Here is a 14,645-nt window from a genome sequence, read left to right as displayed (position 1 = left end):
GACATTTACTAGCTGTGGTGACCCTGGACAAGTCATTTAATCTTTTTTGCCTCCGTTTCTTAATCTTTAAAATGAGCTGGAGTTGGAAATGGCAAACCACTCTAGCAGCTTTTCCAAGAAAGCCCCATTGAGGTCATGAAGAATTGGGCATGACTGAAACAACTGAACAAAACCTAGACTAGATTATACCCATAGATCCTATACAAGTCGGCTACCTTCTCTTTTCTTTGATTTCCATCTGACATGGCTCAGTATGGTTCCATTGCCATTGCTGTTTAATTTGTGTTCACTGACTAGTACAGTTATCGAGTTTGAGACTTGCACATTATTACTACATTTATGTTTTCTCCAGATATTGCCAACTAACTTTGGCATCAGTCATTTCTTCCTCAAGTGGGAGCCACAATTTCTAATGTGGTTCTTCACAGTGCTTTCCTCAAAAAGAAGAAAGTTCTGTTTTACATTATCAGTGAAGCCACTTTAGCTGTTTAAGGAGAGGCTACCATCTGTCTAATGGTGACTGGTTATCAGCATTTTTCCTCCTACAGCCCATCTCCAGCTGTTGCTCCCACTATCACACTAGCTGTTGGCCCTCAAAATGTCTCACCTGCCTTTGGGAATAGTTTCATGTGCCTGCAATCATGGAAGGGCCAATCATTCTGCCAGGGCTGGGGGTGCTAAATTTTTGCAGTAGCTGGGAAGCAGATGTAGCCATCCCCTGGAGTTCCTTTCCTAGAAGGTCACTGTGTGTGTGTATATACCAGGCACCAGGGATATCTGTAGGCAGTGTTAGAATTAGAGAAAGCCTACTTCTTAGTCAGGAAACTCTTTATATAAAATAGAATGAATACATGCTTATTGTGACTAAATTTCTGAAACCAACTAATGTCCATCAGCGGTCAATAAGTGATTTGACTGTATCATTGTTGACTCTGTAGTATTCTGCTCAGAAATCTGGTACTGCAGGCAATCCAGGGAGATATTATAGACTCGACACATAGAAATGGGGTGTATTAAACTTAGTAAAGTAAAACATTTTGCTCATGATTGCTCTTTTTTTTTTTCGCCTCAGATTGAATTTTTAAAAATCTCTTTGATGTACTAACAGCCCCTAATGAAGAAAGCATTTCTTGGTGTAGTAAATCTTCTGTCTGGTTTCCCTCTCTCACGTTTCTTCCCATCTATTTAGTCTATCCTGAAGATATTACCAGAGTAATCTTTCCAGCATTTCACATTAGTCCTCTGCTCCAAATACTTTAGTAGCTCCCCATCTATTCCCAACTGAGACTCATTGGCAGATCTGAGTGGAAGAGTGGAGCCAACACTTTAAGTGAGCAAACCTCAGCTTTTCTTGTTTATCCAAAAGCATCATAGTAGATTCACTTCAATAGAGCCCACCTGAGACCCAATGAATTTCTGCATTTCCTAGATAAGTTGCATCCTAGGTTGTTCCTTGTTGACTATTTCCTAGCCTTATTCCCTTCCCCAAGATTCAATATACAAACGTACTGCCAATTGCTCCTGGTTCAGGCTTGGTGGGCACTTCTGGCCTATTCTTCCTTTTTATGTCTTCCTATAAGCTTCTTGCTATATCTTCATGGGTTGACACTCCCTCATTGTCTTTCTATTACAATCCAGAATCCTTAGTACAACATTCCAAACCTTCTACCATGTGGCTCCAATTGGCCTCCTTTCTAGTCTTCTCTCATTCTCCTTGCTTTATGTATTCTTCATTCCAATGAGACCAGATGACTTCTTTCTGTTTTCTCCCTCCTCTTGATTTTTTGTTTCCTATATTTTTCCTTTTGCTTGTAGTATACTTTCCTGTCTTCACCTTTTCTTCTATTTTGAACTTTCTTCTATTATGAACTCAAAAAATATAAAAAACATGAATATTTCAACATGCAAAAAAGGAGAGAAGATTTTATATGGCAACTTTGGACTTTTATTGTATAGAATTTTAAGAGAATGCTTATATACTTTATATGAACATATATTTAATCTATTTGAAATAAGACTTTTCTGTTTTCCCTTCTAGATTTCTTTTTGTTCTCTTAAAAAAATTCATTGAGACTCATTTCTTATTTTTTGTTTTACTACACATCCCACCTCTAAGTTACCCTCTCAAAATAAAAGCTTCCTCATGAAACACAAGCAAAATGGTGCCATCCTTTCCAGTAAGCTTTCCAGGATCTCTTAAACTAGAAGCAGTCTCTCCCTTTCCAAAGTTTTCACACCTTGTTCATTCTTCATTTACATTTAGCATATTCTGACTTATATGATATTTATCTGGGCACCTGTCTCATTTCTACATCTCCCCCTTCTAAACTATAAGGTAAGTGAATACAAGGCATATGTAATATATTCATATATGTGTACACACACACACACACACACACACACACACACACATATCTTTTTATCTTTACTGTCCTCAGAGTGCCTAACAAGACCATGTATCTAGTAGGAGCCTAAAAACATTTTGAATTTGCCGAAAGAAACTTGTCATTAGGTTGAAAATGGAAGACAAGTGTTCTTTCATACAGTTTTCAGACTGGGAACTTGAACATTAGCTGGCCAATTTTTCAGAGCCCAGACCTGGCAATCAGAACCCTACTACATATTCCTCTTTTCCCAGAGAAGGGCAGAATCATTTTGAGGGTCGTTCTGCACCATTTGCTCAAGATAAACTCTACATTTACCAATGATTAATAATATGAACTGGCTCAGAGACTCTAGGCTTGGTATACACTGTAGCCATCATGACATGACACTATATTCAGTTTCTTTCAAGTTTTCACTAATTTATAATATCTATTGTCCTTTCCCCTGAAGCCCTTGTAGGTAATGCAATTTAGTCTTCCTTTCAAATAAGAATCATAGCATTAAATGATGATCTATTCCAATCCTCTCATTTTATAGAGGAGGCCCAAGGAGTTTAAGTGATTTGTTTAAGGTCACACAAGAAATGTCAGGGGTGGGATATGAACCCTTGTCCTTTGATTTTAGAACTAATACTGTTTTTTTTTCCCCCTCATTATGTCACTCTGCCTCTGTCCAGAAAAGGGAAGGAGTGACAGACTCAAGATGTAAAGGCATCTAGTGGTAGAATGGTTAAAGTTCTGGTCTTGGAGTCAGGAAGACCTGAATTCAAATCTGGTTTCAGATACTTGCTCTGTGACTCTGCACAAGCCACCTCATTGCTATCTGCCTCATTTTCTTCATGTGTAAAATGGAACTAACATAGTACATACCTCCCACGGTTGTTGTAAGGGTCAAATGGGATAATATTTGTTAAGAACTTAGTGCAGTGTTTGGCACTTAAAAAATTCTTTTTTCCCCCAACTTCCTTCCTAATTCTGGAGATCTTTATTCATAGCCCCACATCCTTCTACTTCACCACACTGCTTCCCAAAATTCAATCTTAATGAAATCAGATAATGATAATTCAGAGGGACTTTAGAAGCCATCTAGTCCAACCTTCTCCTTTTACAGATGAGGAAACTGAGGCTAAAATTGCTTAGGTGATTACCAAAGCCATAAAGGTAGTTAGCATCAGTTCAGGGGCACAAAACTAGGTCCTCCAGTTTCAGAATTGTCATGCATTCTCTACTGGAACATGAACTGTGCAAAGTTATTCTCTTTTTTCTTGGAAGACACTACCTCTGCAAAAGAATTTTAGAGCTTCCATTTTCCTATCTCGTATCTCAAAGTCATAGAGCATATACCTTCTTCCTGCCTTTAGCAAAGAAAGGATTGAGCATTCTGTTTTGTGTTTCCAATTGCTTGTAGAGCTGTTTTAATTTAGAATGACATGGAAAAACAATGCCGTGTTTCTGAGGAACACAAGCAAACTATATTACTGTCTCTCCCTTGAGAATTGTACTGTGTGCTTTGTAAGCTGCCTAGGAGAAATCGAAATTTATTAAATTTAAATATCTCCAGGAAGGTAACCATTTTAGAATTGGAGACAGTATGTTATTGGGCAGAAGAGAGAATACTGTCATAGCATGAGCTTGAGACTTACCTATCAAGGAGAATTTGATTTTAATAATCAGTGTAAGGTTGAGAGAAGGGTCTCTCTACATGCTGTATGTGTTTGGGTTGAAATAAGAGCAGTGCAAAATTTTAAGGTTTCTAGAAAGAGGAATTGTGGCCAGATTACTCCAGCATGCCCATAGCTCAAAATGGACATCAGTCAGTTTGCTGACTTGGGAAATTTCAGCTTTATATGCCAAGACCCCTTTTTGTGTAATGTCTAGGAGCCAATATGAACCCTTAATTGAAAAAAAAATAGTATTGAACTTTAAAAAATGCTACATCAACAGGACTGTCATCATTGCTATTGTCATTGGTGGAGGAAGAATTGACATCAATGAAATGATGACTCTGGAAATATCAAAATAAAGGGGGATGATTGTAAAATATGGGAAGTGATTGTCTAAGAATTCCTGCAAGCCCTAAATAAACCAGTGCTGGTGTCCATGTTTAATGAAAGCTGTGTCTTGGAAGTCTCTTGATGATTACTATCCTTGAAACCAAATACCCACCCAAATAAGCATGATTCCAGACCTCCTTAAATATATCCAGACCTAACTGGAGAGAAAGCACACTAGCAAAATCTACTTGCTTATTTCCTTAATTCCAGAGGCAGGTATAATGGGAAAACATGAGCTTGAGGTAGGTCTAGCACTGAGAGATTTCAGCTAAATCTCTCAAATTTACTCAGCTGGGGCCTAAGCATGAATTTGTCTTCTCCAATATTCTTATCTCTCTGTCTCTGTCTCTTTCTCTCTGTCTCTCTGTCTCTGTGTCTCTGTCTCTCTGTCTCTCTCTGTCTCTCTCTGTCTCTCTCTCTGTCTCTCTGTCTCTCTCTCTGTCTCTCTCTCTCTCTTTGTCTCTCTCTCTCTCTTTGTCTCTGTCTCTCTCTGTCTCTGTCTCTCTGTCTCTCTGTCTCTCTGTCTCTCTGTCTCTGTCTCTCTCTCTCTCTCTCTCTCTCTCTCTCTCTCTCTCTCTCTCTCTCTCTCTCTCTCTCTCTCTCTCGGCACCACAGCTGAAATCTCTCAGTGCTAGACCTACCTCAAGCTCATGTTTTCCCATTATACCTGCCTCTGGAATTAAGGAAATAAGCAAGTAGATTTTGCTAGTGTGCTTTCTCTCCAGTTAGACCATCATTTTCTTCATATTTTTTTTCTGGATAAGCATCACCTCTTATCTATGCCCTGTTCTCCAACCATTAGGGAATTTCTGTTTTCATTCTTCACTATATTAATTTCTGCAGCCACGGGCAAAACTGCAACAAAACCAACGTGTTTCTAAAGAAAATCTAATTGTGTGAAGTCAGGGGATGTTTTGAGTCCCTCTTCCCTCCACAACAGTCTTCACCATAGCTTGAATGAAAGGTTTGCTCTTAACTTTTGTGTTTGTTTTTTCTGGTAGGGAGGCTTAAACCAGGGTCAGATTACTGCAGTGGCGTCCGGGTCAGAGCCGAAATCCAGGGATATACCACACTCCTTGTGAGTTATAAACACGGTCACATTCACCTGAGTGCCAAGATCACCATTGCTGCCTACCTCCCACTGAAGGTAAGCCCAACTTAACAATTAAACTGAGTTCTGCTAAGAGCCCATAGAAATTCAAGGGCAAATAACACCTAGTTTCTGTCCTTTATGAGTCTTTATTCTAGTAGGGGTGATGCAATCCAGGCATAGACAAATAAACATATAATTCTAACAGCTAACATTTTTGGAGTGCTATAAAGTTCACAAGGCACTCTCAATGCCCTGTCTCATTTGATCCTCACAAGAACCCTGTGAATAGGTGCTATAACTACTCCCTTTTCATAGATGAACTGTCACCTACAGAGTCACATATTTTCTGAGGTAGGACTTCAACCCAGGTATTCCTCACTCCAATCCCAGAACTCTATTTGTTTCTCCATTCTCTCTCTCTATAACATAATGGAACATGAGAAGGGCTTAGGAAAAGTACAACTCTGACGTGAAACCCAAGGGAGAAAAGCTTATTTCTGATGGGGGGGGGTCAAGGAAGACTTCATGGAGGAGAGGCACTCTATTGAAACTTGAATTGTACCTAGACCTGATGCAAAAGCCTAGAGGTTCCCATCCTGGAAGAAATGAGTCCAGACTTAAACCATAATATAGTTAAGAAGCTATCACATTTATATAATACTATCATGTGAATCATTTCAGAACATCACTACAAGGCGAGCAGAGCAGATATTATCATCTCCTTTTGATAGATGAAGAAACTGAAGTACAGAGAAGAGTTAAGTGGTTTGCCATTACATAGGTAGATACAATTAGTGTCTTAAGCATTGACTACATAGGAAAAATTTATGTATACCATGACTCTATGCTTTCTTTCTCTTTAGAGTAAATCCTTTACTTGACCAAAACAAACTCTCCAATTGAATGAGTTCCTTTTTTATTGATATTAAGGATTTGTTTATCTTAAAAAATTAAAACAAAGCATGCACACACTCATCCATGACATGGTATGAGCCCAGGATATATTTAATCCAATTTCCTATATAGTATGGGATAGTAGTATTGGAATCGAAGCCTCTGGATTCAAGTCTCATCTCTTCCACATCCTATCTGTATGTGATCTTGTACAAGTCACTTAATGCTTTTGAACCTCAGTTTCCTCATCTAAAAAACTAGGGGCTTGTACTGGATGATCTTTAAGGGCCTTCCCAGATCAAAATCTGTCATCTTATTAAGTCAGCTTTGTGTCTGAGTTATAGTTGTATATTTTGTGCATGTGTATGTGGTGTGCCTTTCCACCTTCTCTGCCTTGTGTTCATTGTCTTTCCCCTACATTTCTACCTATACCCTTTTATATTTTTATATTTTCTCCAGTATCATGTAGTGAGAATTGATTTATGGAACTTTAGTAGTCCAGGATCCTTTCTGTTATTGAGACAAGGAGATTAGAATTCTCTTCATCTCATTCTAATAGTCTACAAAGTCCACATAACTCTTCTCTTTCTCCCAAGGAAGATCACTCTTTGAGTTCCCTTGTATTGTCACTCCAGATGCCTCCCTTGTAACTTGTGTTCTGAACCTGCTAATGGAACAATTACTGCTCAAGAAATAAGCTGCTTCTTTTGTATTTGCATATCTATTTGTTTTCCCTTGCATTCTCAGCAGTTACCTCAGAGTATCTTATAGTTGGTACTGCTTCCAATTGTCTAATTTTACAAATAGGGAAACTGAGGCTTAGAAAGATGATGTGGCAGACAGTTAACAGTGCAAGATTTAAATGAGGAGCCTCTGACAGCAAATTTCATGTTCCCTCCATCATGCCATAAGTCAGCTTCAGTGTCCTTTATTGTTCTGATTAATTTGCTTCAGTCCCCAAGTGTTTGCTTCTGAACGGTTCTGCCTAGCACCCTAATCCCAGATGAATTAATGTGAGCTGCACACAATAATTCTGTGATGTTTCCAGCCATGTGCTTTAGGCATGACAGCCCAGGTGTAGAGTGCAGTCCTGACCCTGTACTGTACAAGAAGATGGCACAAATCATCCTCTGCCCAGTGACTGGGTGACAGACAACAGCCCCCAGTAGCAGAGACAAGTGTGTCCTTTCCAGATGTACAGATGTATTCCTAAGCTCTTTGCCTAAGGAGAAGTGCCAGCCAGAAAGCGGAGGTCAATCTGACCAGGACAGAAACTGACCTCATTAACCTTCCCCGTTGAAATCAGCTGATGAAATCAAAGATAGCAAGATGCCTGTGTTTCCTTTAGTTCCTCTCAGAGCAGTCCTTCCATCTGACTTCTTCTGAGTGGGAGCAGCAGCATCTAGACATCCTGTCACCTCATTAAACCTGACTGCTGCCGACTAGAGAGGATTGAAAAGTTTACAGAATCTCATAAATTCAATGTACCTAGAGGGAATGAATGTCTGTCTAAATTCATGGAAGGTCTGGATTAGTGAATTTTTAAAAACAGGAAATGAGCCGTATCTTATTTTAAATGTATACAGTGGCTTTCGCCAACAGTCTTTAATGAGTGGGTGTGAATAGTTTACAGTTAATAAGATGAGGTATGACTTAAGGTAATGAGACTATTTTTTTTCAAATAAACAGACCAACATTTAAACATGTAAATAAGTGCGATTCCCTTTTAGAGTAGTCTTCTGTGGTATGATATCCACTTATTCCAATAAACCTTCATGAGGCTCAGATTATTTCTCTTTGGGAATTGCCTTCAGAGCTGCCCTTAAAATCTCTTTAAGTCTTCATTCTTTGATGTCGTAGATGAGTTTTTGAGAATCAGTCCAAGCTTATTCAGAGTCAAATCCTATGAATAAGATGGATGATCCCAAGGAGTGATAGGGATTTGGCAGTGCTAAAATAAGAGCGAACAATTGAGAAACTTTCTTCAGGTGGGCAGAACAGAAGGGGACTGGAAATATCTAAAATATGCAGTTGCACTTTGAAGGATGCCATGACTGACTTGAGTGCAAGATCAGCTAGTTATAATGCAGGGATTTTGATTTTTAAAAATGAATTGTGATTAGAATTTATTAAAACTAAATTTAAAAACCCCATACTTTCCATTTTAGAATCAATACTGTTTATTAGTTCCAAGACAGAAGAGCAGTAAGGCTTAGGGAATGGAGGTTTAAGTGACTTGTCCAGAGTCACACAGCTAAAAAGTGTCTGAGGTCAGATTTGAACCCAGGACCTCCTGTTTCTGGGCCTGTCACTTTATCTACTGAACCACCTCCTTAGAACTGATTTTTTTTTTGTTACTGATAAATAAGTTTTGAAAAGTTTCCATTAAAATTCCTTTGAATAGTAACAGAATCATTGGTAAATTGTAGCTTCCCACGGTGATATATACAGTTTATGTGTAGAAGTTCAGATATTGTTTTTGAAAAGCCTCATTACTTTATAAGCTCACTCCCATTAATTATCTGCAGATGGATGCTTCTAAATTGGTCTCAAGAGTATTGGAATTGAAAAGAATTTCAATTCAATGTGGAAGTTGAAATAATTTTTTTCTTCTTAGGTAGGTTAAACATTCTCCCTATGGTCTTGTTTACATTAATAATTTAATCAATATAAATTTTATTTTCATTGAGCAGGCAAAGGTTAACTTCAGCAGGACTCATTTTTATATGGAATCTGCTATGATTCAATAGAACAAATGCCAGTCAGTCAATATGAATTTTTTAAGCACTTACTATGTGACAAGCACTACATTAAGGCAAAAAAACATGGTTCCTGTTCTCAGGGAGCTGATATTCTCATGGGGGAGACAGCATGCAGGTAACTATGTACCCACCAGATATATACAATGTAAATGGCAGTAGTTTTATAGGAAAGGGTGAGGTAAGGAGGGGGCAAACAATGAAGAAGACAGAATTTTAAACTGTATCTTGAAGATCAGGTTATCCTTGAGAGCAGGAATAGGATTAATGAATGAAAGCCACATCAGAAAAACTTCTTAACAGCAGTTGTCCAAAAGTAGACAGTCCAAATAGGTTTGGGGATCCCTGTTACTGCAGATCTTCAAGTAGAAATGGACTACTTATGAGGTATGTTGCATAAGGGATCTTTGTGAATGTATGACTTAGACTAAGGTGGCCTCTAAGGTCACTCTTAGCTTCTGTTATTATTCATTGAATGGACATGGTGATGTCAGAGGCTTTTGATTTACAGATTTGATTTACATTTAGAATGATTTTGGCACTGTCCAGCCCATACCTAGCTGGGGTAATGGGAAGAAGAAACCAAAAAATTACTTGGTTTCAGAGTTACCTGTCTTTGTTTCCATTCCTCAGGGGATTATATGCTTTCTTTTTAAGTGAATTTCCCAGTACCCAGCACACATAGCGCCACCCACACAAGTCCCTGTTTTTTTAGGTGTTTGTTCTGAATCTGATGATTACACTTTCAGAAAACAATGAAGTAAACAGAGAAAGGAAGGGATACAGAAGGGGTAGCAAAAAAGCTGTTGTGGACATGCTGTATGTAGAAATTCATTTTTAGGTGCAAATAATTGTAAATGTGTGTTTATTTGGTTCTGCTAAAAATTAAGTGCATAATGCATTATTTAAAGATAAAAAATAACAGTGTGGCAGGTCTAATTTGGAAGTTCTCTAGGCTGGAACTGAGATTTCAGGTAAATGTGTAGTTGGGAAATTTAGATTCAGTTTTCTAGTTCAATTACTCAACTTCTGGGTGACCTTGGCCAAGTAGATGACCTCTATGGCTCCTCCAACTCTAAATCTATGATCCTGTAACCCCTCAGCCTTATTACTTAATGTTAAAATCCATAATATTTGTATTTTTTCAAAACACATAAAAAGAAAGTGCAGAGTTTAAAGGGACTCTGCAGAACACTTAGTCCAAACTTTGTAGGAAAGGAAACTGAGGCAAAGAGAAGTGAATGAGTTCATTTGACTTCCTATTGTAGCATTCTTTACATTAACATCAGAAGCAACATTACTATTGTTTGTTCAGTCATTCCCAGTTTCAGTACAGTTGTGTCCAACTCTTTGTGACCCCATTTTGGATTTTCTTTTTTAAAAAATGTATTTAATTAATTTCAAATATTTCCCCATGGTTACATGATCATGTTCTGTCCCTCCCCTCCTCCCACCCTGCTCCTGCAGCCAATGAGCAATTCCACTGGGTTTTACATGTATCATTGTTCAAAATCTATTTCCATATTATTAATATTTGCAATAGAGTGATCATTTTAAGTCAGCATCCCCAATCATATCCCCATCAACCCGTGTGATCGAGCAGTTGTTTTTCTTCTGTGTTTCTCCTCCCACAGTTCTTTCTCTGAATGTGAATAGTGTTCTTTCTCATAAGTCCCTCAGAATTGTCCTGGATCATTGGATTGTTGCTAGTAGAGAAGTCTATTTGGGATTTTCTTGGCAAAGATACTGGAATAGTTTACCATTTCTTTCTTCAGCTCCTTTAACAGATGAGGACACTGAGGCAAACAGTTAAATGACTTGCTCTGGGTCCTATAGCTAGTGAGTATCTGAGACTAGATTAAAACTCGGGGAATTGAGCTGCCCTAGGGAAGTATTCCTGACCTTCTAGCTCGTCCCAGCCCAGGCTATTAAAGAGGGTTATGATGAAAGTCAGATAAAATAATTGATTTGAAAGTACTCTCTGAATTGCAAAATACGAAACCAACACAAGGAATAATTATTTTTTAGCTCTGTCTTTTTTGGTCCTCTTGGGCTCACTGCCAAAAAGTTAATGATGTGTAAGCAAACACTTGGATAAAGGAAGGGAACCCATTACTTATAGGAACCTTTTGGTGGATGCATGGCTAAAGTCACTGCAGTGGGAGTCAGGAGACCTGAGCTCTTATCCTGCTTTTGCCACTGACTTGAGTAACACTGGCAGGTAACTTCCACAAGCCTCAATGACTACCTGTGTATAACAGAGATGGTGTTAAGTATAATAATAATAACAATAGCAATCTATAATAACTAGCATTTATGCAGTTCTTGGAGGTTTGCAAACCACCACAAATATCACATTTTATCCACATAATACCCCTAGGAAGTAGATGTTTTTACCTTCCTCACAGAGCTATAGCTCATGCATGAGACTCTTGGGACAAAGAGGGCGTTACATTCTTTGTGAATAAAATCTCTACTGAGAATTGCCTAGGAAAAAAAATTGTACTGTTCAGCATGATATTTTACCCCTTAAGCATTCTGGCTACACAATAAAAGGAAATATTTATGAAATTTCTCAGTTCCCTACTTTGAGAGCCCCCATCTCATCTCTACCCACCAAGCAGTGGCCTCTCATTGTTGACTATCAGGAAGATGTGTATCCTACCTACATGTGATAGCATGTAGCTTCTGCAGGTTTCTAATACTTTTTTTCTCCTAGTGTGTACCACATTAACATTCTGTTGTTGGGGCCATTCATCACCTAGTTCAGTGCCTTCTCTTTACATTCTGTAATAATTATATTTTGTAAGAACAATAACATGTTAATATCAATCAAGAAGCATTTATTCAATACTATAGTACTATGGACCATGTGCTGGTGAGTGCTACGCATTTGAAGAAGAAAAAAATCAAAGCAGTCTCTGGCCTTAAGAAGCTTATATTCAATTGGAGGAGGTGACTTGTATTCATCCAAATTTGTCAAGGACCTTTTACATTTTGTTGGTCAAGAAACTCCCTCTAGTATCATAGACTGCAACTCTTCTGTAAACTATGGTTTTATAAAGTTGCCTAAGGACAAGAAGTATCTAAAAACTTGCTTGGGTTTGCACAGCTAGTAAGTACATGCTAGAGGTGGCATTAAACTCAGTTCTTCCTGACTCAGAAGTCCAATACTATCTGTTAAACTTTGCTTCATCTTTAATAATAAACTTTTATGTCAGTCAAGTCAACAAACATTTATTAAGCATCAACCTTGTGTGAAGCATTGTGCTTAGTTCTGGGAATACAGAAAAAATGACAATACCTGCCCTCAAGAATCTCACTGTCTAATATTCTAATGGAAGAGAAAATAATAAAATAACTATGTACAAACAAGTTCAATGTATGGGATAAATTGGAAATAATCAAGAAAAGGTTGGCATTATTGTTGAGGGAAAGGAAGGGGAAATAGAATAAGACTTTATTAAGCTTGGCATGTTATAAATATCTCATTTGATCCTCACAATAACCCTATGCGGCAGGTAATATTATGATCCCTATTTTATAGTTGGGGAAATTGAGGATGGCAGAGGTTGAATGACTTATCCAGGGTTACAGAGGTGGTAAAATAGCTGAGGCAAGATTTGAACTCAGAGGATCAGGAAAGATTTCTTGTGAAAGATGAGAGTTTAGCTGGGATTTGAAGGAAGACAGGAGATTACAGTGAGCAGAGAGAGAGTTCCATAATTGGGAAACATCCAGTGAAAATGGTCAGCATGGGGTGGACTATCTAATCCAAAGAACAGAAAAAGGTCAGTCTCACTGGATCATAGAGTTCTTGGTGGGAGGAGTAATTTATAGGAAATATGGAAAGAAGAAAGAGGGGGATAGGTTATGAAGGGCTTTGAATGCCAAACCCAGAATTTCATATTTGATCCTGAGATGAAAGAAATGGTAAAATCTGTGCTTTAAGATAATCAGTTTAACAACTGAGTAGAGGATGAGCTGTTAGGGGAGAGAATCGAGTCAGGAAGACTGACCAAGGTTATTATTGTAATCTAGGAGGGACATGGTGAGGTTGGTAGCAATGTTAGAGGAAAAGAGGGGCAAATACAAGAGATGTTAAAATAGTCAAATCGACAGGACTTAGCAACATACTAAATATGTGGGTTGAGAGAGTACAGAATCAAGTTCTGAGTCTGGATGATAATGGTGGTTCCTTGAAGCAACAGTAATAGAGAGCTTGGGAAAGAGAGAGAGTTTGGAAGAATAATGAGTTCAGTTTTGGATCTGTTTGGGCCAGTGTAGCACCATGTCATTTTCAGAGTGCTTTTAAATCATTATAATAGTGTGGTGCACTGGAAGGAACATTGTGTTTAGGGTACCTAGGTTTGCATTCTCATTCTGCTATGCTCTACCTACATGACCCAATGTTTTCCACCTTCTTTAGTTCTTCATCTGTAAAATGATGGGATTTCTTTCTGGTTCCTTCTGGTTCTAGAGACTGTGATCTTTACAAGTCAGCAGATAGGTAGAATGGTTATGTTATCTTATTTTGTAGATGAAGAAATTTGGGCATAGAAAGTTGTGACTTCCTGTGGTCCCATAGCTAGTGAGTGGACAAGCTAGGACTTGTAACCTGACTCTTCATTATTCATTCTTGCCTTCAATCCTCCCTGCCTTCCCCATAAAAATGTCTTGTCATTTTTTTTTCCTTTTCAGACTATTGATCCTTCTTCTGTGGCTCTGGTAACTCTGGGTTCTTCCAAAGAGATGTTATTTGAAGGGGGTCCTAAGCCCTGGGTCCTAGAGCCTTCTAAATTCTTTCGAAACATCACATCAGAGGACCCTGAGAGCATTGGTCTATCCCTGTTTGGTCCTCCTGCATCCCGGAACTTTCTGCAGCATTGGATCCGAGTGACCTGTAAATCCTTGGGAGAGCAGGTAAGTGATAGGGACAGAGATCAGGAGAGTCCTGAAGGGGAAGTATAGAAAAGACTGAGGTAGTACCCAGACTGAGGAGCCTCTTGGAGCATACCAATCAATACAATTACTTGGCAGAACCAGGACACTGGCAGTTTGATTGTGGCCCCCACCCCTTCTTCTTTTGAGAAATTCATGTAGGCTTTCCCTTATACCTCACTAGATCTTCTTTACCTGGGTAGCATTTGCACTCCTGACTTTTCCCACTAGCTATTCCCTCTCCTTCTTCCTCAGAAAAAATTTACCCAGCTGTCCAATTGGAAGGCATCTGATGAACAAATTCATCCTGAGTAGCAGTCAGTAGAAGCAACCACCTACAACATTAATAGAACATAAAATGCCAGAGTTCGAAAAAGCCTTAGAATATAGAATGTCAAAGCTAGAATGGTCCTTAGGACATAGAATATCAGAACAGGAAGGAACCAATTAGTTCCTCTCATTAAATGATTTTCTCCTCTAAGAAGAAATTACTAGTGAAAAAGCAGCAAAAAGCTATTGT

At 38.5% G+C, this 14,645-nt stretch overlaps 1 protein-coding gene across 1 annotated transcript in view; it reads left to right on the top strand.

Moving 5' to 3' along the window:
* NUP210 (nucleoporin 210) overlaps positions 1-14,645 on the top strand; it is a 187,670-nt gene that overhangs the window by 100,905 nt on the left and 72,120 nt on the right. Inside the window, exons 14-15 of the mRNA XM_007500347.3 lie at positions 5,440-5,585; positions 13,886-14,107. Of these exons, the coding sequence (XP_007500409.2) occupies positions 5,440-5,585; positions 13,886-14,107 (368 nt within the window). The remainder of the gene's footprint in view (positions 1-5,439; positions 5,586-13,885; positions 14,108-14,645) is intronic.

Source organism: Monodelphis domestica, chromosome 7 (assembly GCF_027887165.1).
Source record: "Monodelphis domestica isolate mMonDom1 chromosome 7, mMonDom1.pri, whole genome shotgun sequence".
Lineage (NCBI taxonomy): Eukaryota > Metazoa > Chordata > Mammalia > Didelphimorphia > Didelphidae > Monodelphis > Monodelphis domestica.
This window is presented reverse-complemented; position numbering and strand designations above follow the sequence as displayed.